This window comes from Phodopus roborovskii, unplaced genomic scaffold, assembly GCF_943737965.1.
Source record: "Phodopus roborovskii unplaced genomic scaffold, PHOROB, whole genome shotgun sequence".
In the NCBI taxonomy this organism is placed as follows: Eukaryota; Metazoa; Chordata; class Mammalia; order Rodentia; family Cricetidae; genus Phodopus; species Phodopus roborovskii.
In genome coordinates, this window is record NW_026125052.1 from 15,956,796 (window position 1) to 15,982,577 (window position 25,782).

The 25,782-nt window shown below is 51.9% G+C and overlaps 2 protein-coding genes across 3 annotated transcripts; both read right to left on the minus strand.

Annotated features, from left to right (window-relative positions):
- Nucleotides 1-1,177: 1,177 nt before the first annotated feature.
- Nucleotides 1,178-20,387, minus strand: Kcnh4 (potassium voltage-gated channel subfamily H member 4). 2 transcript variants are annotated; one of them, XM_051176487.1, is made up of 17 exons: nt 20,193-20,387; nt 17,879-18,112; nt 17,423-17,569; nt 17,204-17,331; nt 16,039-16,282; nt 15,496-15,653; nt 12,264-12,471; nt 10,413-10,607; nt 9,793-9,992; nt 7,868-8,117; nt 7,056-7,300; nt 6,292-6,330; nt 5,753-6,105; nt 5,375-5,481; nt 4,359-4,435; nt 2,037-2,746; nt 1,178-1,341 (listed from the first exon to the last, which is right to left on the minus strand). In XM_051176487.1, exons 2-16 carry the CDS (start codon nt 18,006-18,008, stop codon nt 2,354-2,356), a joined length of 2,874 nt encoding a protein of 957 aa, XP_051032444.1. In that variant the 5' UTR covers nt 18,009-18,112; nt 20,193-20,387; the 3' UTR covers nt 1,178-1,341; nt 2,037-2,353. The 2 variants fall into 2 exon arrangements, with proteins under 2 accessions (XP_051032444.1, XP_051032436.1); XM_051176479.1 differs by lacking the exon at nt 20,193-20,387 and adding an exon at nt 19,873-20,160.
- Nucleotides 20,388-22,082: 1,695 nt separating this feature from the next.
- Nucleotides 22,083-25,129, minus strand: Hcrt (hypocretin neuropeptide precursor). Its single transcript, XM_051182882.1, has 2 exons — nt 25,022-25,129; nt 22,083-22,475 (listed from the first exon to the last, which is right to left on the minus strand). The coding sequence occupies exons 1-2, from the start codon at nt 25,127-25,129 to the stop codon at nt 22,104-22,106; spliced, it is 480 nt and encodes a 159-aa protein (XP_051038839.1). The 3' UTR covers nt 22,083-22,103.
- Between the last annotated feature and the right edge of the window lie 653 nt (nt 25,130-25,782).

Genomic DNA, 25,782 nt, shown 5'->3' on the forward strand with positions numbered 1-25,782 from the left:
TTTAACTCACAGAGATCTTCCTGCCTCTGCTTCTGGAGTGTTGGGATTAAAGGTGTGTGCAACCCCTTGACAAACTAAGCTTTATTAGGCTCAGTTCCCAAACACACCAGGGCCACCTCCACACCCAATTAGAATTAACTCTTTTTTTGGGGGGGGTTGGTTTTTCGAGACAGGGTTTCCCTGTGTAGCTTTGGAGCCTGTGTGGACCAGGCTAGCCTCGAATTCACAGACATCAGATTGCATCTGCCACCACCACCCAGCCTAGAGTTAACTCCTTAAACAACAACCTGTGCATGGGTTCTCTCCACCCATCACTGCCCCCCCCAATGGGTCAGTTCTATTTCTGTTTCTCCTAATTCCTTCTATATGAATTAGGACCACTTCTGCTTCTGCCCAACCCCAACCTCCAACACTGGTCAGTATCTCCTCTTTCTGCATCTCTCTCTCTGGGACACTATTCAAAACCAATAGGAAACCAAAGCCCACCCCAGAGATCATGCGGCCATTGTGCCTATGGCATGAGTCATACCCTGGAAGCTTGAGTCTGTCTGGAACAACCTGCCACAATACTGTCCCCACATCTATTCCATCTTGTCATCAAGGTGCCAGTTTCTTATAGCATATATACCATAGGACATGCACAGATCTTCGGAGAAATGATGTCAGCTGAGAGAAGTCTTTCTTAGCAGGTTCTTGACTGGAGACAAGCTCTTCCCTCCAGCTTCCTGCCCACTGTAATGCACTATACCTAGCTGAACACCAAATACCTGGGAAGAAGCGTTCTTTATTCAGGAAGACAGGGCAACTCCTGGGGTTATCTTTCAAAGTCTAGAGATTAGCCTGGTCTCTCCTGCATACTGTGTATTTGTGGTTGTAACTGGGTGGTGGGGAGGGTGTAACAGGTCCTTAGTGACTCATTAAGGTTTCTCCCTTATCCCAGGAGTCCCTGGTGGCGTGAATATGGCGCCAAGTGGATTGGCTGGCGCCTTTGCCCTTCCTAGAGACAGCAACAGGGCCCTGGAGTATGGTGGGGTGTGTCTGCTTGTGTTGGCTCTTCCAAAGCCCTGGGGCTCTCAGACCCAACCCCCAGAAACAGCCAGAGTCAAGGTATACAAAAATAAAAATTTATTTCCTATCCAAAAGTGAACCTGGGGTGTTGAGTGGGAAAGGAAGACTGGAAGCCAGGGCAGGTTTTTGAGTTGCCCTGCCCCTCAGTTGAGACCATGTTGGAAGGGAGAGGGGACAGATTTGGCTGGAGTTTGGAGGTGGGGACAGCAAAAGGGGTGATGCCAGGGAAGCTTTGAGCTGCTGGCAGCAGAAAAGACCACCTTGCATGACAGCCTGCAGAGAGACAGAGACAAAGATGTTGCTAGGCTCAAGCCCAGGAGTAAAAACAGACATTCCTAGGACCCCCTTAGAGCCCACTTTAAGGCAGGGATTGCAAATTGAAATAACACAGGGACCTAACAAATAAGGGAAGCTAATTGGGCATCAGGAAATGATGAAAAAACAGGAGGCTGTGAAGAAATGGGGACATTTCTCAGCCACCCAAGACCAAGTGATTGCTGATTTGGTCAGATGAATGTTGACTCTTGGTAGCCGAATGGCTTTGTTTTTCTCTCGAAAAGTTACAATACTGAATATTTTGTGACTATTATCTGGAATTTAATGTTGATAACCAATTTAAAAAAAACTAATGAAAAAAATGTTTTTAGAGTCAAAGACACATCTGGTGCCATTAGTTTGTTTTCTGTGTGTGCTGTAGGATGAAGTGAGCCCCTCCAGTTTGGTGCTAATAGGAGACCTAAGATGTCCTGGGTTTCTCAAATAACAGCTAGCATCTCAAAGTCACTCCTTTCAAGGTGACATTGTTCTTAGGATCTTTGGTAAGGGACCCAGACTCTGGGGGCAGAAGAGCTCTATAATACCATAATACCATCTATTCCTCTCACCATAGCCCCTCCTGGTCTAGCCACAGCCTTCATTTACTGGGCTAGATCCTTGCCCTTGACCATTCTTCTGTTCCCAGTCCATACCTGCCTCCAAGTCTTGGGAAGAAAGTAGGACATCTCATCTGCCCAGCCCAGCAGGGCAACACGGTCCATTTCATGCCTGCTGGGTCTCATGGCCTCAGGTGGCGGCTCCTCTCACAGAAGAGGAGGATGGGGGATGGTTTAGAAAATGGAATAGGATTAGATGTGGCCACTCTTTGTTAACAAGTCCAGAGAATCCAGAGCCAACCAGACCAGCTGGTGGCTGCTGACCCCAAGGCAAGAGGCCAAAGAGCCCAGTTCCTCCCTGGATGGCATGTTGGTAATACCCACTCCAGATAGGCCTGGGCCTAAGGCCAGGGTCAGTGGAATGTGTCTGACCCAGACTGGAAGCTGTGTCTCATGAGGCTTGGGGTCAGGGGAGAAATCTCTGGCACTGAGGGTCCGCGAGCATCAGGTTCTGAGGGGTAGGATGCCATCGTGGAAGGTTTCAGCTCTGAGGGGGTGGCCCCTATCTCCACTGTCCCCACACTGGCTGGACAGTGAACCACAGCCAGTGTAGTATCCTGGAGACCTGGTGGGGGTCCAGACACATGAGGAGAGATGCACGGTGGCCTCTGGTGGGGACAAGGAAGGTCTGGGGGCCAAGCTGAGTCAGATGAGTGGCTTGGGGGACCCAGCCTGGCCTGTAGGAGGCCCATCACTTGCCGAAGCTCCCGGCTCAGCTGAGACACTTCCTGATTGAGGCGGGAGATCTGTCGAAAACATAGCAAAGTGTCTCAAGGATGCCATGACAATAACCAGGCTCACTTCCCATCCCCACACTATGGTTTACAACATTCTTTTTTTGTGTGCGTGTATGGGGGGGCGTTGAGACAGGGTTTCTCTGTGGCTTTGGAGCCTGTCCTGGAACTAGCTCTTGTAGACCAGGAGGTCTCAAACTCACAGAGATCCACGTGCCTCTGCCTCCCGAGTGCTGGGACTAAAGGCGTGCGCCACCACCGCCGCCCGACTTATAAAAAACTCTTTAACCACTGTCTTCCCACAACCACCTGGGGAGAAGAAAGCAGGGGCTATAACAGCCAACAGGTAAAGTGCCCCAGTTGATTTCCAAAATGGATTTGTGTGTGTGTGTGTGTGTGTGTGTGTGTGTGTGTGTCTCCTTGAGACTCTCTCAGATAGCTCAGGCTGGCCTCACACTTGCCATATAGCCATGAGTGATCCTGAACTCTTGATCTGCCTTGCCACTATCTCCCAAGTTCAGGGGCTACAGGCACACGCCGCTACACTTGGCTCCCCATCCCGTTTTACAAAATATAGAAAAATGTGCTCAGTCACAGCCTTGTTCTTAGCCTATCACACAAGCTCAAGGGTCTTCATGAGTGTTTTTCAAACTTTAGTGAGTGCAGAGCCCATTGAGAAACTTGCTAAAAATGGAGAGTTCTTGGCCCCACCCCAGACATTCCAAACTAGTTAAGCCCCTAGGAACCTTAGGAACCTGTGTTTTAAAGGACAGTGCTGATTCAAAGTCAGATAAGGAACCATTGGCCTAGAGATGAGGGCAGCCTGAGACAGGGAGCAGAAGCAGGGCTTTCCATTAACCTTGAACTCTAGATAGCTCTAGGCCCTGCCCTGGCCCAGGTGCCACCTCTCTGGGCTGCCTGCTGTTTATCAGAACAGAGGGAAGGTGACTCCCAGGGGCTGGGCTTGGTAGCTATGTGTCAACAATACTGAGATCCCTTGGGAAAGAAGCAGAGGCAGTACCTAGCCTAGGCATATAGAACCTGGCTTTTCCTGACCAAGACTCAGCATAGGTCCTCTAAGCTTAAAAGCCTCTCAGCTTCCCTATCTACAGACCCTTCCCCAACACACACGCACATCCCAGCACTGGGTAAAGATAAGAAAAGGAAAGGGCTTGAGCCTTCCTTGAATATCAGACTTGGTGCATGGTTGGTTGGTCCCAGGTTATAAACAGAGACTCAGTTGTGAGAGAAGATGTTACCCAGTACCTGGGATGCAGCAGGGACTGGACCAGATAGATATATGTGCACCCTCACACTTCTGGGAAGGACACTTTATTTATGTAGGTTTTTTGAGACAGGATTCTCTGTGTAGCCCTGGCTGTCCTGAAACTCACTCTGTAGACCACACTGGCCTCTGCCTCCTGAGAGGCATGTGCGACATTACGTTTCTAACTCGTAGGTGAGGAAATAAGCCCAGCATGGCTGTGGGACTTGCTCAGGGTCAGTTAGCTAGTGTGACTAACAGAACACAGGACTCTGGCTAGCTCCAGAACGTGACATGCCCCTTTCAGACCCCAAGATAATATTCTCTGGGGTTGGCAGGGAAGAACCAATCTAAACCCACCTCCTGGTTCAACCTGCAGACCTTTTCCTTCACCTCCTCTGCTGCCTCGGTGGCCAGTTCCCGGCTGGGCCTGGGGCCTGCAGACAGAATGGAGTGCAGAGATGCAGGTGAGTTCATGGAGCCCGACTACCTACGTCCCCACTCCAATCTATTGCCTGACAAGCAGAGAGCAAGTAGTAGAATGCTCTGGCACCAGAGAGATGGGGAAACCAACCCCGGAAACTGATTTTGAGACCCAGCCTCGGTTCTTCATCCGGGCCCACTCCTACACCCAGCTGTAGGCACAGGGCATTTTGGCATGCAAACACTGTGTTTTCCATGTGTGTGCCTTTAGACCTTGGCACCGCTGTTCCACTTTGTCAAAGTGCTATGCTCTTTCTTTTTAATTCCATTTATTTGTTTATAGTTGTATGTGCGCCCCACAGTGCTCGTGTGGAAATAGTCGGTTCCCTCCTTCCACCATGTAAGCACCAGGGATCGAAGTCAATCCATCCAGCTTTACCTTTACCATTGAACTGTGTCACTAACTCCTTACAGCCCATTTAAGAAGTAACCCGAGCGCCCCTTCCATTCCTACCACAAACTCTTTTTCTTTTCTCATTTGTAGAACTTAGCACATAATTATTATAATAATTAGGATTGTTATCTGTGTACACAGGTGTTGCCCCTCAACCCCATGCTAAAATGTTGGCAGGATCTGGTTTGGCTGTGTATTTCTAGGATGGCATGTAACGTATGTGACATGGTGAATAGGTGGGTGGATGGATGGATAGTGACATGGTGAATAGGTGGGTGGATGGATGGATGGATGGATGGATGGATGGATGAGTGGGTCATTGGATAGGTGAGTGGGTGGATGGATGGATAGATGGATGGATGGATGGATGGATGAGTGGGTCATTGGATAGGTGAGTGGGTGGATGGATGGATAGATGGATGCATGGGTGGGTGAATGGATTGATAGATGGACAGATATATATGAGTGACTGTGAATTGAAGTCACTGTGTTTCCTTACCTGAAGGGGGAGCCTGTGAGCGACTTCTGGTGGGCTCTGTCCTCTTGCTGAACCGGAATGTAGGGGCCTCAGCTGTGTTACTGGAGTCCTCAATACCATCCACAATCCTAGGGGTAGAGTAGTGCTCATCAGCACCATGGGGGAGGGTACAGGGTCAAAAAGAGCAGGCAGAAGGTGAATGAGGGTAGCAGAGCCAGGAAACTGGGGAAGAACAGTGGTCAAAGCGGAATGGGATTGCAAGCTGTGGTTGGAAAGGCAGGGTTGGCAAATGGGGCAGAGACAGTAAGGAACACTGGTTGGAACGCTGGGAATGGAGCCCAAAGAAGGTTCTGGAAGCCAGCAGGGATATGAGAAAGGCAAGGAAGGCTGGCATCTCACCGGGGACTGAGGTCCGGAGATCCAAATGTTCCCAGTGGGGGAATGAGGAGCTGGGGGGGCTTCCAGGCAGCAGAGCCCCTGGGGGGGCTGTGCAGGGAGGGATTCTGGCCCCGGCCAGCCAGGGCAGGGGAAGGAGACGGGGACAAGGAAGGAGAGGAGACAAGGGCTGAGAATGGGGGCAGCTCCTCGCCCAAAAGGCTGACCAGGGACCCCCGAGGTCGTGCTGGACTGAGGTTGGGCAGCAGGAGGGGCCGACGGGGCTTGGGACCAGCCCCAGGCTCCGTGCCACCCTCGGTTTCTGTGATGGATGGCAGAGTCTTGTCTGAGGAAGAGCCAAGAGTGTTGGAGCGTGGCTACGGGCAGAGGGGGAAGCAGACGTTACTGGACGGTGGGCAAGAGGGACCCTTCATCTGGGTACAACCCTTAGCACCATGCGCTGTTCCCCATCCTCTGTTCCCTTGGCATAGGAGCCAAGGGAAGCTGCTACTCTCCCATCCTCTCTACAGAATAACTTCACCCCACCCAGGAGTGAGTATTACCTGGGAGAGGCGAGGAGATCGTGAGAAGCGGCCGAGGCCCTGTGGGGACAGAGTAGGGGTTAAGTAGTTGACTCCCATCTCTTCAGTCTCCTGGTACAACCCCTCTTTCCTCTACCCAACAGTGTTAAGGGACCGAGTATACGGGGCCTTTTCATGGAATTGAGCCAGACACCACTAACACTAAAGTGAGCCCCCAAAGTAGCAAAAGACATCAGCCTAAAACAATGAGAAACATTGGGACATGAGTGGAGGAGAGGAACCTCAGTGTGTGTGTAGGGTGTGGTATAGTCTAGAGAGGGGTTTTATAAAGCTACAAGGAGGCTGAGAGGTACTCAGTAATAGAAGGTTGTAAGAGATTGTCAAGGGGCTGGGCGAGGCCCATGGGGCGTGGGTGGGAACACGTTAAGTGTATATGAAGCAACAGTAGAAGGTAATTGGAGTTAGAGGAGATGTTTTTAGGGAGGAGAGAGATGCAAGAGGCTCTCTGGGACCAGGTGGTGGTAGCGCAAGCCTTTAATCCCAGCACTTGGGAGGCAGAGTCAGGTGAATCTCTGTGAGTTCAAAGCCAGCTTGGTCTACTACAGAGTGAGTTCCAGGACAGCAAAGGCTGTTACATGGAGAAACCCTGTCTCGGAGGGTGTGTGTGTGTGTGTGTGTGTGTGTGTGTGTATGTGTGCTGGGTGGGGGGTTCTCTGGGACTGGAGGAGATCTGTTTTGAAGAAAGGTACCTTGGTGGTGGTAACAGCCATACAGTGTCTACATACATTGTTTTCAGAACCTTGGCGCAGATTGAAGGTTAGGTCCCGTGGTAGGCCAGCCCGGAAGGCAGCCCCATATTCTGGATACAGCCGCAGGACCTCAGCCAGCCCTCGGCTGCTCAGCTGCTGCAGGCCACAGTAAGTCAGTGCTTTCACGTCAGCGCTGGTCTTCAGCACGCAGCTGGGCCCTGCCCCTGGCCAAGGCTCCTGCCCCAACTCAGGGATGTCTGCCCCAATCAAGTCCCCCTTCCCTATGAGTAAAGGAAGGGACAGTCATCTGGGATGAAGGGAACCCATAAATCTGAGAGACGGTCAGTGTACTTAAGGGTGGTTGAAGGCTAGTTAATAAAGTGCGTGGGAAAGAGGGGAATCAGGGAACTTAGAAAAGGCTCATGGAGAATGAGTGCTGAAGCTGGACAACAGCTAGGGGGATGTGTCAACATTGCTGGAGAAATGGACAATTGAATTGGAAGATCAATAAAGAATGGCCAGAAGGCCCAGTCCAAGGGTGAAGGTCAGTAGGTTTTAGAGTCACCGGGGAAGGGGCAATGCAACTGGAAGATGACGCAAAGGAATAGGATGAGTTGACCGAATGACAGCCATTGATGAGGGGCCAGTGGGTTAAGGGGTAGCCAAAAAGGGGAAAGAAAGGAATGACCAAAGGGGGAACTGTACTAGGGTGAAGGGATCAAGGAAGAATACTCCTCAATAGGCATTCTCAGTAGGTACTCGCTAGGGGTCTCTCTGGACCCCAGGCTATTCCCAAGTCCTTTGGGGAAGGTCTTAGGAAAGGCAGTGTGTGGTAGTGGGATTCTCACCAAGGATGGCCAGCACCATGTTGTCTCGGAGCACCTCAAGCGAGCCAGAGCAGACATAGTAGTGAGCCTGGAGGGCATCCCCACGGCGTAACAAGTACTCCCCAGGAGCACAAAACGAGGTCTTGATGTGCAGGGAGAGGGCCCGAAGGCAGCCCCTGCTAGCTGCTCCAAACAATGGCAGCTGCAGGATCTCCCGATTCAGGTGCATAGCAATGTCAGCTCGAAGCTCGTCTGGGAAGTCACGCAGTAACTGCATAAGAGGCAGAGGTCATTCTGGCCATCCCCCTGCAGTCACTACTCAAATCTACAAATGAGTTGAGTTGTTCCCAAGGCCATAATGCTAGCTTGACCTCTCTTTGAAATTACCCACTAGACCTTCAGGGAAGACGTCTTTGTCTACCCTCAGTTTTCTTTGCCATCTTGATCACCAAATCTAACTTCTGGGCACAGACCAAGTGCCCAGTGTGCACATGGCTGCACACATTGAGCACTCCTAGATCCTGCTCAGTTCTATACAGTCAAGAGTTGTCCTTGGCGGGACTTCAACTGGGAATTGGGAAAGTAACAACCATCTTTGTTCCTATGTTTCTGGGGACTTTGGACCTTCTATTTCCCATCTCTGGGCCTTAGTATTCCTAACTATAAGATTCAGGTTCATGCTAGGTCTTTTTTTTTTTTTTTTTTTCTTTTTCTTTTTTTCAGAGACAGTGTTTCTCTGTGGCTTTGGAGTCTGTCCTGGAACTAGCTCTGTAGACCAGGCTGGTCTCGAACTCACAGAGATCCTCCTGCCTCTGCCTCCCGAGTGCTGGGACTAAAGGCCTGTGCCACCACCACTCAGTTCATGCTAGGTCTTAAATTTGATCAGTTCTCTCCACATTTCCCTCATAACATTACGGAGCCCCTCTGTAATTCTGTCTTGCTTATTGCCCCGCTTGAGCCTCTGGAAGGGCCTCCCTCCCAGCTTTTCTCCGTTTGCTCTTTTCTCATTTCTTTCCCAGGCTCCTTGCATAGTCTGTCCCCTCAACTCAATTCTTCTACAGTGTCCCACATCACGGCACTCAGCCCCTGTCCTCCCCACTCCTCACGCCTGGAAGCCCCAGTGATGGCTTCACATATTGTGTGAACATATGTGGGACAACCTCCTCCTGATTCCCCCGCAGACTCTGCATATGGCTGATGGCCAAGCCCTGGACCTTCATCCATAAGCCTAGTCTTCCTCCTGGGGGTACCTTCACCTCACTCCTTGACCCCAAGCCAGTCACTGTGAGCTGCTCTCTTGCAACCAACTGGAAATTGCCTGCTCTTGTGGATCCTTTCCAGCCAAGGCTCCCATCTACTTCCTCCTCCACTCTCTGCCACACCCCATCCTAGAGATCTGGCAGAATAAAACTGCAAACTCAAGACTATTCGCTCTCTGGGACTGTAGCTGCCCCCAGCCCCAGCTCTGGCGCTGGCACCTCCCAGTACAGCCTCCCCTTCTCCGAGGCTCACTCAACAACTTTCGGATCCTTGAGCACATTCACTCAGCTTTACCAGTACCCAGGGACCTAGGTTCTTATTGCTCTTGTTTGTGGCCTGGAATGGCCTCCCCTAGGCAGACTGATTCTCTCGCCCATGCTGCACCATGCCATCTTCCTTGTCTCCTCTGGACACAGAGAACGAATGGAAAATGGTGGCTTGGCCCAGCGCAGAGCTGGGAGGAAATTGCAATGCCTACCAGGATGGAGAATCTGAGGCAAGAGAAGGTAAGGTGTCCACCCAAGTCCAGGCTCAAGCATTCTGCTTCCTTTCAACTTCCGTGTTTAAGCACCAAAGGAAGGGATTTGGATTTGGCCGGGTGCACATCCTTGCTCTCTACACCCTGGAGATGCAGTAGCCCTTGCCCTCTGCACTGCCTCATGGCGGGAGCCCCTGCCCAGCACTACCTCATTGGCATCGATGCCGCTGTTAACAGCCCACGTAGTCTGGAAGTACTCCAGCATGCGCTGCTTGAGTGGGCGGGGCAGGCGATGCACTCGGATGAAGTCCTTGAGGTCCTTCATGCGGCTGTGGTAGAGCGATCGTCGGGAGTACATGCGCTGGATGATGGCTGTGACATTCCCAAACACCACTGCGTGCATCAGCGCTGCAGAGGTGGCAACCCACAGTGTATCAGAGCAAGCACCCCTCCGTTTGCTCCCTGTCCTCCCTGAATCACCCTGTCTTGCATGGGTCTCAGAGGTTCTGGGGAGGCACAGGAGAGCTAGTGGGTTCCTGTGAGCACATCTAACAATCAGAGGCAGGGAAAGTAGGCGGCAATCCATAAATGGGGCAACTCGTATTCCTTTCTCATCACCTCCTTAGGTCATGACCTTGGGTGTCTCACCTCTTGAAAGAGGTCACAGTTCATGTTTATGGGCACAGCCATGAACAATGAAGAAAGGTCTATGAATGAACACGTGACTGTGTGGACTTGGGAAGGCACCTTGGTTCCACTGGGCCTCAGTTTCCCTGTGCACAAGCCTGGATTTACAGGGCTCCCTGGGTGTGGTGGGTCTGGCCTCACCGCCTATGAGCATGGTGCAGATGGAGAAGATCTTCTCCGCATCAGTGTTGGCACACACGTTGCCGAAGCCCACACTGGTGAGGCTGCTCAGTGTGAAGTACAGTGCCGCGATGTAGGCGCTGCGTCGAGATGGTCCACCTGCCGAGCCGTTGACATAGGGTTCCTCCAGCCGCTTGCCCAACTCATGCAACCAACCTGTGATATGGAGGGAATGAGGAAATTATGGCTGGCTATACAAGCACTGGAGAAAGCATTTCCCTGACCTATCTGTCTGACCTCGGATTCATATTTACAAAGGAGAGGGGCAGTTTGTGCCGAAACAGGAACTGCACAGAGCTGCTGTTACTGGGCCTGGAGACCATGAACTAGCTACTCATTCCTTAGACTGTTGACTGTAGGGACACCTTCAACCCCCTAGTACGTTACGGTGTGTTTCCTGTGTGTGTTGGAGGGAGGGTGCCAAGATCCGACCCAGCCAGGGCTATCCCTGCCATCACCGATAAACAGTGTCAAGGAGAAAAGAAAATCTGATTCAGGTGGGAGGTAAGCGACTAAAGCAGAGTGTGTTAGAAACCACAGCAGGACCGGGCGTTGGTGGCACACACTTTCAGTCCCAGCACTCAGGAAGCAGAGGCAGGTGGATCTCTGTGAGTTTGAGGCCAGCCTGGTCTACAAAGTGAGTTCCAGGACAGGCTCCAAAGCAGCACAGAGAAACCCTGTCTCAAAAAACCAAAATAAATAAATAAATAAAACCAAAAAAGAAAGAAAATTCACCATGGGGAAGGGCGGGGCCTCCCAGGGAGGGAAACACGAACAAGGCCCAGAGTGATTAAGTAACGGGTCAGGTCCAGGAGGGCAGGAGGAAGTAGGGTGGTGGGGACACTGAGCTGCCTGGGACACAGGACCTCCAAGCATGGACTTCAGTTTGGGGAAAGTGGGGAGCTAGTGTAAAGGCTCAGGTAGGAGCTGGGAGAGGGTATCTATTCCTTTTAAAATTATTATAGCTGTATTTATTTTATTTGAATGTGTATGAGTGTTTGCCAACATGTTACACATTTGTACCATGTGCGTCTGGTGCTTGCATGGGTCAGAAGAGGTCATTAGGTCCCCTGTGAGCTACCTGTCATAGGGGTGCTGGGAACTGAACCCAGGTCTTCTGCAAGGCCAACAAGCACTCCTAACTCTCGGGTCTTTCCAGCCATCTCTCCAGGCCTCCAGTGTTTATTCATGGGAGACCAATTTGGCTGCAACACGGAAAGTTCTTGAGGGGTGAGGACAAGAGGGAGACAAGGAAAGCGGTGGGGCCCGTTAGTTCTCTGTAGGAGTCACCGACAGAGGAAGGTGGGCGAGGTAGTAGAGATGGAGAGAGGATGGCAGACCCAAGCGGTGGTCAGGAGTGGGCTGAAGGAGAGGGAGGTGTCAAGAACAGCGCCTACGACCCCACCTACTTTCCAAGGAAACATTGAGGGTCTGGTGCTGCCTCCTGGCCAGTGGCCTCATTAACTGTGGCTCAGGAGGAATTGATGATGGCAGAGAGTTCACAGGATAAGAATAATTTCTGAGCCTCTCCACACACTGCTTCCTCTGTCCAAAATACTCTCTCTTCATCAATGTGTTTCCCCTATCCTTGACTGATCTTAGTCTCCTTCCCAACCAGGCTGGAAATTTCCCCCTAGCGGAGCCCTTCACTTCAGATTGGTGTCCCCACACTTGATCCAGAAGGAGAACAGGGCATTTTATTGAGTGGTTAGAGGTCTATGGGATGGGGAGATGTTAAGTCCTCGTGGCATCAGTTTGGAGATAGGACAGGTGGAGAGGTAGCAAGTGCAAAGTCTGGGACAGGTGGCTCACCAATGTCCCAGAGCAGCGGGTCATTGGCTTCCATCTCCCGGCGCCCGATGACGTACCAGACGCAGGCCATCCAATGAGCAAGGAGCGCAAAGACCGACATGAGCAGCGTGAGCACCACTGCGCTGCACTGTGAATACCGCTCCAGCTTCTGCAGCAGCCGCAGCAACCGCAGGAGCCGTACTGTTTTCAGCAGGTGTACCAGCGAGGTCTGCGGGTGGGCGGTGGGGGGAGGCTGTCAGCAGGCACAACTCCAGAGTCCTTACATAGCACGCTCCCACCCCCCACCCACCCCACCGGGCCCTTCCCACCAGACAGCCTGGAGCCAGGGCAAGCTGCAAAAAACTGTCACTGAAGCCCAGGGCGTTGGTGGTGCACGCCTTTGGACCCAGCACTCAGGAGGCAGAGGCAGGCAGATCTCTATCTATGAGTTCCAGGCCAGCCTGGTCTACAGAGTTAGTTCCAGGACAGGCTCCAAAGCAATACAGAGAAACAAACACACATACACCTGTCACTGTTGTCCTGAGAAAGTGGCTATAGAATGAATGCATCAGGAGAGAATAATTAGCTGAGGATTCCTTTTGCATTGCACAGCTACTGTGCTAGGCATATGTAATCCTCATTACAACAAAACAACATTCAAGCCTTTGGTCCAGCTGTCATCCCAGGCCCCGATGTGAGGATGAATGAACTAGGGCTCACAGAAGCTGGTGATGTGCTCTAAGGTCACAAACCAAGGAAATAATGGAGCTGTAACTCAAGTCCAAGATGATGGATAGCAAGTCCATTTGGGACTAAGCTGCCTCATAGAACTATGGGACGATTCAGAAGCAAGCCCTGGTCAGAGCTGGGAGAGAGGGGAAGTAGATTGAATGATCTGTTGAAGACTCCTGTTCAAAGCTCCAGTGTCCTAGGAACAATCAAGTGGGGTTGGCAACTGACATGGAAATGTGTAAGGAATGGGATGGGAACAAATAAGGAGCCTGAGGACAACCAAAGGTTAAGGGCTTTCCCCCTTGTAGGTCAGCCACAGGTGAGAAGGAAAGCATGGCTTTGAGGGCACCTGCTTTGAGCTAGAGGTTGATGGAGCCATAGTGTCTAGCAAAGACCCTGGAAACATTTGTTAATTTTACCTCTATGGGGAAAGGAATGCAGGAATCAAGATTTTTTTTTAAAGTCATGAGGCCTTATCCTTGAATTTTGTTATAATTATTACACTTCCAGAAGACCTTCAAATATGGCAGACAAGGAGTGGGTTGGAGCGTTATTTGTGTATAGGAGCAGCTCAGCAGCTAGAGCTGTAGGCTCGAGAGACCTGGTAAAAAGCCCTCACCACACTTTCAGGGAGCCAGGAAGGAGCATGTCCCAAAGCCCTGTCATTACACTGCTCCAGAACTGCCTGTGCATCTCTAATGTTAAGTGAAGGGGCTAGGAAGGAGGTGGCCCTGGCTCCCCTGGAACCCCTCTTTAGTTTTAACTAAAGTCTTCCCGAGTGCTGGGACTAAAGGCGTGCGCCACCAATGCCCGGCTTCACTGAAGTCTTAAGTTTAAGACTTAATGCAACTACCTCCAGCTCCAGGACACCCAGCTCCCAAACTTGAACACTTCAGGGTTCCCCAGAGTCACTTGTTTCTGTTCCCACACCCTTAAGGCCTTTTCTGTCCTTGTTTCTTTGTCTAGACGATCATTGGCACGGCCCCTTTCACGCTAAACCGCTTGTCAGTGTCTGCACCTCTGCTTCAATGCTAAGGCTCTCAGGCTTCCCAGGGTCCTTCCTCGCCTGCCTAGGCCAAACACCTGGAGATCCTGGCTGTCTGGGAAGCAGGTTGTGTGGGAAAGAATATTAGCTAGGATTCTGGAGACCTAGTTCTGACTGAACTTCCATGTCAACATTTGAAAAGGGATCGAAGAACCTTCCCCAAAGGGTTCCGCGTGATGATGTGTGTGAAAAGTATGCGTGTGAACTTGTACAGATCTGTAAAATACTCCCAAAGGTACCGGATGAGCCTGAGAGGAGGGGCTGGTGGCTCTCTGTATCATGCGCTCTCTTGTATGGCAGGCTCATACTAGCTGGTGGTCACAGAGGCGTGGTACAGGACTGAAGACAGGCAGGAAGCCCTTCTCTGAATGGTCAGGACCTCAGGGCAGACTTACACACACACACACACACACGCACACACGCACACACGCACGTGTGTAGGAGCATGCACACACATGTGCACAGCCAGTAGAAGGGGCCCACAGCCCGTTGGCGGCTAGTTAAATCCGGCTTCGTGTAGGTGGTTTCCAGCTATAGCTGAGTGCAGCAGGGAGAGCACACAGGAAAACTGCTCTCTACCTCTCCTCCCCCACAATGGCGAGGGGGCTTGGGGACACAGGGCAAGACTGCCTCACTTTGGACTAAGAAGACACACTATCTGGCTCCATCCTTGTCACCCAGGGCATTTCTAGGCAGTCCCAAGTGAAAACACAGGCCCAGGTACACTCCCCAGCCTCTGACTCTCTGGGTTGACTTACTATGCACTTTCTCTGGCATTTCATCCTTTGTTAGCCAAATCCTGTTCACTCTTAGAGGCTTAGCTCTGCTCCCGCCCCCTCCAGGAACAGTTCTTTCCCATACCACCTCAGCCCCTGCCCAACTGGGATGCTTCTGGCCCTGGGTACTGGCCTGATTTCAGAACGTTTTTTGCATATGCTGGCATTCCAGCCTAGCTCTCCAAGGCCAGTCCAGACTTCATGTAGCTTTACCAGGCTGCTACTGCCCACTCCCATTCATCAGTTCTGTGGCTGATGTCCTCCTCCCATTATTCTTGCCTGCCTCACCAATCTGAGGGGGCTCTGAGTGCCAGTTCCTTGTCTCTACCATAGTGACCAGGCCCCCCATATAGTGTTTTGCAGACAGCTAAATGCTCATCAGTTGTTTGTGAAATAAAAAAATGTGAAAAGTACCACTCATCTGGCATCAGACCAACGCCGCCTTGGTAGCCATAGTTAGCTTTTCGCTTGTCTCAGCTTCCCTCAAAGACTGTGAGCTGAGTTCTCCAAGAGCATAGACCCTTTGGGCTCCTTCCCAGTGCCTGGCTCAGGGCTGTGCCCAGAGCAGAGTCAGAGAGACATCTATCTGCATATGAATTGATAGGAAGGACTATGGCTGGATTTGTGGTTACCTCTCTAATGGGAGATGCTAGGTTGGAGTTCAGATGCTAGGATGCATGGTGGGATGGAGGCCACTCACCACGGTGATGTTGAAGACATACAGCAGGTCAAAGGGCAAAGCAGCAATAAGGTCCACGAAGAACCAGGTGGCCAGGTAGTGGAGGCCAATGGAACGAGGAGCAGAGATCACCTGACCCGACTGGGACACATAGGTAGTGCGGAAGTTCAAGATGATGTCTGAGGAATGCAAGAGGCTGTTATAGGGACCTTGGCCTGGGCTCTCAGGTCAGGTAGCTAATGAATAGAGCAAGTTGTGCATGAACACTGGAAACCCAGAATGGAGGAGGAAGCAGAATGGAAAAGCTGGAACTCTTGGCTGATATATAGGGAGGAGAGGCCACAAGAGTGAAGGCTGCAGGGCACTGGGCTCTGTAGGACTTACAGAGTCTAGGGAGGAAGTGTTAGCCTCTTCCCCCTCTGAGGGCATACCCACCCTTCTCTAGGCCCCTAGAACTCAGAAAGAGCTACCCTTAAAGCTAGGGAAGGGTCCCAGCAGGGAGGGAGGCTTGTCAGAGTAGGTCCCCATAGCCCACCCTCCAGGTTAGCAGGGTAGAGGTCTGACCCAGGATGAAGAGCATCTCCACAGCGATGTCACTGACAAGGGTGTGTCGGGAAGTGATGGGAGTGTCATCATCACCGGAGAAGCAGACGTTGTAGGGGACTGTGACCGCAACGTAGAATGTGGCGAGGAGGATGAGGCCATCCCAGACAGCCTTGGGGATGCTGTAGTGGAGGAGGAGGCAGCGGGAGCCCCCCACGGAGGCCACCTTGTACTCAGGCACTGATGGCTTTGGCTCAAACTCGTTCTAAAGGGAGAGGGGTGGTGGTTGGGGACACTTGGGGGGAAGAAAAGTTGAGGCTGGGGAAGGGAGTCGGGGGTAGGAAAAAGGGGAAAGGTGGGCATTGCAATGGTAGCCAGAGAGGGGATGGAAGATATGGGACAGGGACTCTCAAGTTGGCACCTGGCACTTCTGTCTCTGTATCAAGCTATTGCTCAGGCTCCATTTTGTAATTCCTTCTTTTTACTTCTTTCTTTTCTTTCTTGTGCTGGGGACTGAACCCAGGGGACTTGTACTTGCAAGGCAGCCACTCTATCACTCAGTTAAATCTCCACCAAACACCCTCAGGCCCCTTTCTGGAGAAATCAGGCTTTATCAGCTGACCCTTGCCCTCCGAGAAGAGATTAGGGCCAACCAGGCAAATGTCATAGCCGGAAGAGTCATAACTTCTTTCTGAGTTCTAGGGACCTAGTGAGGGTTGAGTGTGACCCAGAGGGAGGAAGTTAGACCTGCTGACCCAGACCCTAGAGCCTTAAGAGACTACAGAAGTGGATGGGAGACTCCATCCCTTGGCTTTGCCAGGGACCTTGGGGGTGGGACATAGGGTGTGGTTCTAGGTCCACAAGAGGGACTTTCTTCCTAAAATCACGGCAGCTTGTGAGGTCATCCCTCATGATACAACCCCTATACTCAGGGAGAGGATTACTGCTAGAGCCTCTTCCCCTGTGACATCACCAGAGCAAAGTCCATCACCTACTGAAGAAAGGAAAATGGGGATGGCGGAGGGGTTGGGGGACATATGTGATAAAGTAGAAAGTAGCATATGGGAAATGGGTGGATAGAGGGACAAACTAACAGAGGGAGACTGAGCAGACAGGGAAAGAGGGAAAAGATAGCAAGGGGTTAGGGCTGGAGGACTTGGAAATACCAGTTGGGAGTAGAACTCACATTATTCGCCTTCACGCTTCCCTGGCCCCGACGACCAAAGTGACCAGTTAATCGGTGTAGGACAGTCCGGTTCTGCTTCCTGGTGGACCGAAGTTTTGAGCTATTTCCTCTCCTCCCAAGGGAGTTTTCTATTAGGGGGAAAAATGGGCAGAGATAAGTTGGGAGCATCTTAAGAGGCTGTGTGTCCAGCAATCCAGTGTGATCCAGACTTATAACTACCATGATTATTGTCCCCATGGAGTCCCGGTGAGCCAAGTCCTGGCCCTCCACTCTGAGTGATGTCCTTGAAGGAAAATAGGAAAAGCACAACTTCCCCCATCTCATTCTTGATGGGCATCATGTCCAGGAGACACCAAAAGGCTGAGCCTGTGGGCACAGAGAGAGAAGGCAGAGGTATGTGAGCAGCCTTGTGCATGCTTATGGTTCTCTGTGTTTTCTCGATGTAGTCAAAAGATTTAGTAAATGTTTAGGCTGGGAGACAACCCAGAGATTTGTCATCTGGTTCCTTTACTTTACAAATGGAGAGACCAAGACCCAGAAAAGATCAGGGATGAGCTTAGTCCTGCAGCCAGCTTGTAGCCATGCAAGAATAAGCCCCAAAGCTCCTCTATGCCCTGCAGACTCCAGGTGAGACTTGGGACTTGGGCAGATGTTAAGCCAGGTCAGGCTCCTCACCATCCTTTCGGTAAAAGCAGATTTCAGCTCGGTGTTCCTGGTGGCCCTCCAGGGCTTTTTGCAGCCGTTGCAGGGCTGGCTCACTGGTCTCTGGGCCATAAAGGAACCGGCAGCTACAGGTTTTCTGCATGACCTCTGTGCGGCCGTAGCCTGTGAGCTCGCAGAAGCCGTCAGAGCAGTAGACGATGGGAAAACCACGCGGGCCCTGTGCATTGGCCAGAAGGAAGTTGCTGTCTATAGGAGGGAGAAGTCAGGGTCAGGGCCAGGCCAAAAGGAGAGCTAACTTCCAGATAAACAATAGTGCCCTCAAATTGTGGACAGAGATCAGGGAGCTAGAAGCTTCTATATGGCTCCTAAGGGAGCTCTGAGATGTTCTGAAATGAGGGCAAGAGATAGAATAAGAGGGCAAAGACTCAAAGGTAGCCTGGAGTCAGTGGGAGGACTAGAGAAGGAACCCCATGAGGCCATGTGGTTCACACTCCTACCTTCAAGCCGGGGAGCTGTGACCACAGAAAGTAACATAGAATGGTAAGGGCATGGGCTCCAGCACTCACTTCCACCACCCACTGAATGGGACCCTGGACAGGTTAACTATAGCTCCTGTGCCACAGCTTCCTTATCTGCAAACCGGGACAAATGTGCCTTGCCCTGGTGGCTATGAGTTGCATCAGGTAACTTGGGAAGAAGGTCTCCTGGCATTTAGCAAATGCTACACTGAGAAAGGAAAAGACCCCCCCCCACCTTCCAGTCACTCAATTCTGGAAGCACATCCTTGGATACTACCCTGGCATCCTCTTGTAATGAGCAGGACACAGATTCTGATGACATCATACTCTTATTGTTAAATCAAAAGGCAGACAATTTCCAAACTCACAAATGTGCTTAAAGTGAGGGGAAAGACAGTGGGAGACACATCCTCTTTCTTGCCTTCCAGGAAATGCCTGATTTTTGATAATCTTTTAACTAGTTTCAGGGGGTCTGATCCTGGTGCTTAAAGTCAAACAGGAGGACATTGAGGTGTGAGCTGCAGCTAACCCCAGCACCAGAGCCTGAGCTGGCTCCCTCTAGCTTAGGTGGATTAGAGACCCGGGGGTGGGAGGGCACCCGGGGACAGGCACAGTTGATGGGATGTGGCACACAAACAGTACAAGAACCCTAGGTGAGGTTACTGTCAGGGTATGGGGTGGCTGATCGGGACACTTAGGGTGCCTAAGAAGCCATGGGTCCTGGGAACAGCTTACTTCTTCCATCCCAGGGCCCGTTGCCTCGGTGATTGGCGCTATGGAAACAAGGGAGGTGGGGGGGGTAGGGCCCTGGCGGCTCGGTTTCCGCCCTCGGCTACCGCTCCCCCACCCTCCTAATGCCCGCCAGGGTTTCGGAGAGGGACAAAGGAAGACCTAGGGGTTCCAGAGTTGGGAGAGGGAATGGCGGGAGAAGAGGCCGGGAAGAAGCTGTGCGGCTGTCCAAGGTGCTGAACTTGGGAATCCAGCTCAGGTGGGCTAACAGGGAGTTCCCCTGGTCTCTAGTTCTTGCCCCTGCTTTACCTCACCCACCTCACACACAGATATCTCATAATTTGGGGGAGCGTGACCTTAATATAGACTAGGTCTGGTCTAAGTCTGATCTCTCTTTCTCGCTCGCTCTCTCTCCTGGGGCAGGGGGCATCTGGAGTCATCAGACCACTTTGTCCCATCTCCACGTCTTAGATACACCCCCAGCACAGCTCTGCCCCGGAGTGGGTGGCTCCCAAGGCCCCTCCTCCGTCTTATGGCACAAAGAGCCTCTTTTGCCTTGAGTCACACCCCCTAACCTTGTCCTCCCCCCCCCCCCCGCCGCCCCGGTCTCTTGATCTTCCACTCTACGGGGCTCTGCACCCCTGCTTCTTTACCACGGTTTTAGGAGTTCTTGCACCCATTCTCCCTCCTCTGATCACTCCATATCTAGGATATCCACCCTGTCCCAAGGAGACTTGACCCAGCCCCCACCCAACTCACGCGTGCCGTCAAAGCGGGTGGCGATGGTGTCCAGAAAGGTGTTTTGAGGGGCCAGCAACCCCTTCATGACCGGCATGGCCCCGGGTGCGGATTCGAGGCGTTGCGCGGGCTGCGTTCAGCGCGGCCTGGCCGGAGGGGGCGCGCTACCGGCGGGGCCGGGGCGCCCCATGCGCCGGCCTGCCTCCTCCCCTCCTCTAGCCGCCGCTGTCTCTCTGCTCTGAACCTGGTAGATCTGAGCTCTGCCCCGTAGCACTTCGAGAGCCACCCCCCCCACCTCCCCACGGGACAGGTTCTTCCCAGAGGGCTCGGCCCGCGCCCACCACGTGGCTCCGCACAGGGAGGGGCCGCCAGAGACACCCGCACCTCTCCTCTGCGGCCCTCCTCCCAGAGGGGAGCGGCCCACGCGTGTCTCTTGGGGAGAGACTCGGAGACACGCCCACCATCGAGGCTTGAGGTGTTGAGGTGGGGCTCCGATGGTGGCCACGCCCTTCTTTCAAGGGGATCACGCCCCTACGCGCGTGGTTCCCTGGCTGCTCCGGGTAGCTCCACCTCACGGGTTTCCCCGCGCGGCCCACGCTGGGGCTGGTGTCTGGTTGATAGTGCCGCCTGCTGGAATTGAGATATTTCTTCTCAAAAAAAAAAAAAAAAAAAAAGGGTTGTTACATTTATTGTGTGTGTGTGTACATGCCTATGCCATAGTGCAGGGTGTTTCTGCAGTCGGTTCTCACCTTCCACTTTGTAGGTCCCCAGGATCAAACTCAGTTCTTCAGTCTTGGCAGTAAGGGCCTTTATCCACCCAGCCGCCTTGCCAGCCCTCATGTCTCTTTTGAATTTTACATTACTATCTTAGGGCTATAGCAAAGTGACGCAGAGTGGACGGTTTAAACAATTCTGGGATCTAGAAATCCGGTTCAAAGTTAGATCCCGAACTCAGGGCTTAGATCCCTCTGAAGGCTGTAAAGAATTTTCCATGCTGGTGACTTCTGGCATTCCCCGGCTTGTGGGTGCATCACAGTGTCCCATGTACGTGTGAGTGTGTGTACGCCAATCCTCCTTTTTATGAGTGCACTACTCATGCTGGATTAGAGGTCTGCTATACTCCAACCTTATCTCACTAGGCTGTGTCGGCAAGGCCACTTCCTAAATGCTGGGGGGTTAAGACCTCAACATGTGAATTTGTGGGGAGTACATTTCAACCTACCACAGGCATCTTTTGCTGGAGTTAAAAAAAAAAAAAATCTCTGCTTAAAAACATTCCCAGACTTCCATTCTATACAATGAGGTGCAAAACCAGGTCATATGCAATAGCTGCACACTTAGCCACCTGCTTTCCAGTGGTATTTTTCACACCACCGCCACTCTGGAAGGCTCATCATGCAAGCTCATGTGCCTTGCCTTTTGGGCAACCTTACTCCAGCCCTTACAAGCTGGACTCTATTCCCTTGTGCGGCTTTCCTGAAGCTCTCTGTGTGGGTCCCTACTATAAAACAGTAGGAGCTGAGGATGTAGCTCCGTTGGTAGAGTGCTTGCTTAATATACACCAAGTTCATTCAGTCCCCCAGTATTGCAGGAGCCAGGTGTGGTGGAGTACACTTGCAATTTCAGCAGTACTCCGGAGGTAGAGGCAGTAGGATCATTTAAGGTTTGAGGGTCATTTAAGTTTAAGGTCATTCTGGTCATTTGAGGACAACCTGGAAGACTTAAGACCCAGGTTTTGTTTGTTTGTTTTTTCAAGACAGGGTTTCTCTGTGTAGCTTTGGAGCCTGTCCTGAAACTCACTCTGTAGACCTGGCTGGCCTTGAACTCACAGAGGTCTGCCTACCTTTGCCTCCTGAGTATTGGGATTAAAGGCATGCACTGCCACCACCGTCTGGCCACGATCCAGTTTTAAAATAAATAAACAAATAAAGTAGATAGTAGAACAACGTGGGTCACGTTGTTACCTCCTTCCACCCCCCACCCCACCCCTGCCCTGAGCATGCACCTCAGGACTCTTGCACTGGGTTCTTCCAGACCAAGTGTTTAGGACAAGAAACACAAGCTCCTTCCGGGGGCCCTAAACCTTCACAGTTCTCAGATGCTTTCCCGCCCCCTGGAGGCCTGAACTTGATACAGACACAAGAACAAAGATTCGCCATACCAACAGACTCGTCTTTATTGCCGTTTTCCTAGAGACTAACACTAGCGATCAGAGGGGAGAAGATAGGACCAGGACAGAGACTGAATGGGGTTCAGACTCCAGACCCGCCCCGGGGCGCTAAAGCGGTGGCGGTTGCGGTCAGACAGCGGCGACCAGGGCAGGGATGTGGCTCTGGCTCTGCGCCTGCGCGACGTCCCATGGTCAGGATGCCAGCAGCGTGGTTGCCGTTGGCCTGCAGAAGGCGTTGCAGCCGGCCCTGAAGGCCTGGGGGTCCAGGCCGACGCTTTCCTAGAGTCAGGATGCCCGCGGCGTGGTTGCCAGCGCCGTGCAACAGTTCGTAGAGGCGGCAAGAGCAGGTCTTCTGGCGACAGCAGTCGGGCAGAGGCTGTGCGTCCACCCCAAGCGACAGCAGCGCTGGCGGCAGCAGCAGTAGCAACAGCAGAGTCAAGGCGGCCCAGGGAACCTAAAGGGGACAAGGGACAAGGCGAGAATGTGTTTCAGTCCATACTCAGTCAGCTTGGAACCTCTTCTTGCCTGAGACTGTGCCTGGCTGTCACTGAGTTTCCTGCATCTGGCTCCTTTGTCAACTCATCCTTCAATCCACAGACAAGTCATCTCCTCTAGGAAGACTAACACCAGCAGAATACACTTGTCCCTTGAAAACATATTTAAAGGCTTTCTCCTCCATCTGCAAACAGGTGTGCCCAAGTCTGTATGAGCCGAACATGTTAAGTTTAGCGGAAACAAAGGGTTTATTTAGTGTAGTCCTTCTGTCTACACACACAGCAGACCTTGCCTTTGCTGGAGAAAACTGAACACTGTGCCTTTGGACCAGTTTCTCACCCTCTTGGAACAGCCCTTCCTCATCTACAAGTAGGCATTAAGCCATCCCTATTACCGCGGGCTATTGAGTGGATGACAAACCGAGAAACGCAAAAGCTCCATAAACATGAGCCTCTAGGAGAATGATTGGCATGCCTAGTGTTAACCAAGCAGGCTGCCAAGATCCCACCCAGATTCCTGCCTTAGTGCTACATGAGAAAGATGTCTTGGGCCCAGCTCCTGGGCAAGCATTCAAGTGGCCTCAGTGGTTTGATGAGGCTCAGCCCTATTCTTAGCTGCTTTACCTTAGTAGGAGGAAGATTCATGGTGTCTGGAGCTCAGGGCAGGGGGATTTGGAAAGATGGTGTCTTCAGTGCAGTGGTCCAAACACCCAAGAAGTCTGAAGCTGTCGTTGATTGTGACCTGCTTCCAGGGCCCAGGGGTTTATAGTGCTCTGAGGTGTGTGTGGGGCGGGGTAGACATGAGCATTTGCGTCCACTTTAAACCAGACAAAGGCATGTCTAAGATTAGCATCTTGCAGTGGAGCGGTCTCCAGGATGGACCCAAAGAATGGCTGCTCTGTCCTTGGTCCCTGCTTGTCTGTCTGCCTGTTCCTTGGAGATGGGCGGTCTCCGGGTACTAATGAGGCTACCTTGCACCCAGGAATCTTGAGTCACAAAAGAGGCGGTGGCTGGGGCACTGGCCAGAGACAATGGGGGGAGGGGTGGTTACTAATTAGGGGCAGAAAAAGTGGCAGCCTGAGAACCATTGTCCATGGTATGTAGAGGGTGGGGGAGTAGGGAGGGTACCTGGGAAGCATTCACCCCACCCTAGCTCCTTGTCACTGACTCTAGGGACCATAAGGTTCCAGAGCCTTTCTCTCCCTGGAAACAGCTCTTGAAACTGCCCTCCCCACCCCACAGCTCTCCATTTCCTCTGTCCCTTTCACCAAATTCTTCCATGGAAAGTCTTGGAGACTTACTGTGGGCAATGGGTGAGAGAGCAGCCAAGCCTGGTTTCTAGAAGCTGGTAGGCAGCACGTCTCCTGGGCCAGGCAAGAAGAGGACATTGTAGTCTTACTCTGCCATCTCCAGGACTGAACCATCATGGGACAGGGCATGAGGGTGATGGGTGAGGGATGTGGGTGATCGACTCATGTTACTCGAAGGCCAAGTTCTCTGTCAAGGCCTCCTTAAGGAGCTCTTGACGTAGATCAGTTCTGCATGGGCACAGTGATAGCATGTGCCTAGGATGTGACCTTACTTCCTTTCTTTCCCTTCCTCCCTTCTTTCCTTCCTTCCTTTCTCTTTCTTCATTCTTTCGTTTTTTGTTTTGTTTTGTTTTTTTGAGACAGGGTTTCTCTGTGTAGCTTTGGAGCCTGTCTTGGAACTCGCTCTGTAGACCAGGCTGGCCTCGAACTCAGAGATCTGCCTGTCTCTGCCTCCAGAGTGCCAAAATTAAAGGTGTGCACCACCACTGCCTGACTGTGACATATGTACCACATGTGTGCCTGGTGGCTGTGAATACCAAAGAGGGTTTTAGATTCCCTGGAACTGGAGTTATGGATGGTTGTGAGGCAGTATGTGGGTGCTGGGAACCATGCCCATGTCCTCTGCAAAAGCAGTAAGTGCTCTTAAGAGTGCCATCTCCCCAGCCACCATGCCCCTACTTTCAAGAAGCACACAAGTCTAGGGCGGGGAGTGGGGTGGCATCTGGGTCCAAGGTTAGTTCAATGCAGGGAGAGGACTTCAAAGAACCAGCAAAGATTAGAGAGTCACTTCCTTCTGGGTGGGACATGGGGTGGGGTCCCTCAAAGGCTTTACCTGAAAAGCACTTCCACTAGGTAGGTGAGGGAACAGAGTATGTCTGAGAAGGGACAAAGTGAACAAAGGCTTGGATGCTACAGTGCTTGGCTCACACAGTATAGGGTGTGGGCCTCGTAGTTTCTATGGAACTAAAGAGAGAAATTAAGTTCAGTAAAGTTTTCCAGGGCCGCACTGCCAGGCTGGGTAGTCTTTGTTGAGGGACTTTTAAAGGCTGATGGGGAGTGGCTACGGAGAGGGCGGAGCCCATGGGGGGGGGCGTAGAAGGACAGAGAAACATTCAGAGGCAGAACTGAAAGTTGGATAAGGCTCTGGACTAGCACAGTCTTGGCCCAGGAGGAGCTGCAGGTCTTGGTCTCCTAACCTTGAGGCTTAGTTTCCTTGCTGCGATGGGTATTTTTAGCAGGGAGCTCTGAGGCTCCTTCCTGCTGTGACACTTGGTGACTTGAAGCCTCGCTTCCTCCTTTCTCATCGTAGAAGTGATTTGTGCGGACTAGGCCTAGTGCTGAGGCAGGGTGGAGAAGATGGGAACAAACAGTCCCTTCACCTTCAGGCTATGCTGGAATGGGCGGGCAAAGGGCATCTGTCTGCTTGCTTACACTCTTGGGACTAACCTAAGCCAATGTACAGAGGAGGTGAAAGCTCTGGAGCTCAGGACAGGGGCCAGAGTGGTTGGCTGGGCTCCAGAGGGGAGTCCAGGCTGTGGCTGAAGTAGGGTGCAGCAGTGTTCAGAATCTGGGCATGAGAATTTTATTTGAGGGCCTAGAGAAATGACTTGGCAGCCAAGCGTTCTTGATGTTTTCATAGTGGACCTGGGTTTGGTTTCCAGTACCCACATAGCAGCTCTAAACTGCCTGTTGCTGTGGGTTATGCTGGTCGTTAATAATAAAGCTGAGCCGGGCATTGGTGGAACAAGCCTTTAGTCCCAGCACTCTGGAGGCAGAGGCAGGTGGATATCTAAGTTCGAGGCCAGCCTGATCTACAAAAGCTAATTGCAGGACAGCCTCCAAAGCCTCAAAGAGACCCTGTCTGAACATGAAACAAAAAACAAACAGAAAAAGAAAATGAGGTGATAAACTACTAGCCATGTGGCAAAATTTTGATTAATAGAAAGGGTTAATTTAA

Bases quoted from the DNA above. Each gene is read 5' to 3' on its own strand.
- Kcnh4 (XM_051176479.1), bottom strand. From the start codon at position 19,948: ATGCCGGTCATGAAGGGGTTGCTGGCCCCTCAAAACACCTTTCTGGAC. The intron at 17,332-17,422 runs GTAGTTATAAGT...TCCCCCTAATAG, and splicing joins CCATGGGGACAATAATCATG to AAAACTCCCTTGGGAGGAGA. The intron at 15,654-16,038 runs GTCAGACCTCTA...TGCATTCCTCAG, and splicing joins GGAGATGCTCTTCATCCTGG to ACATCATCTTGAACTTCCGC.
- Hcrt (XM_051182882.1), bottom strand. From the start codon at position 25,129: ATGAGAAAGGAGGAAGCGAGGCTTCAAGTCACCAAGTGTCACAGCAGG. The intron at 22,476-25,021 runs GTTAGGAGACCA...TGTCCCCTTTAG, and splicing joins CAAGGAAACTAAGCCTCAAG to GTTCCCTGGGCCGCCTTGAC.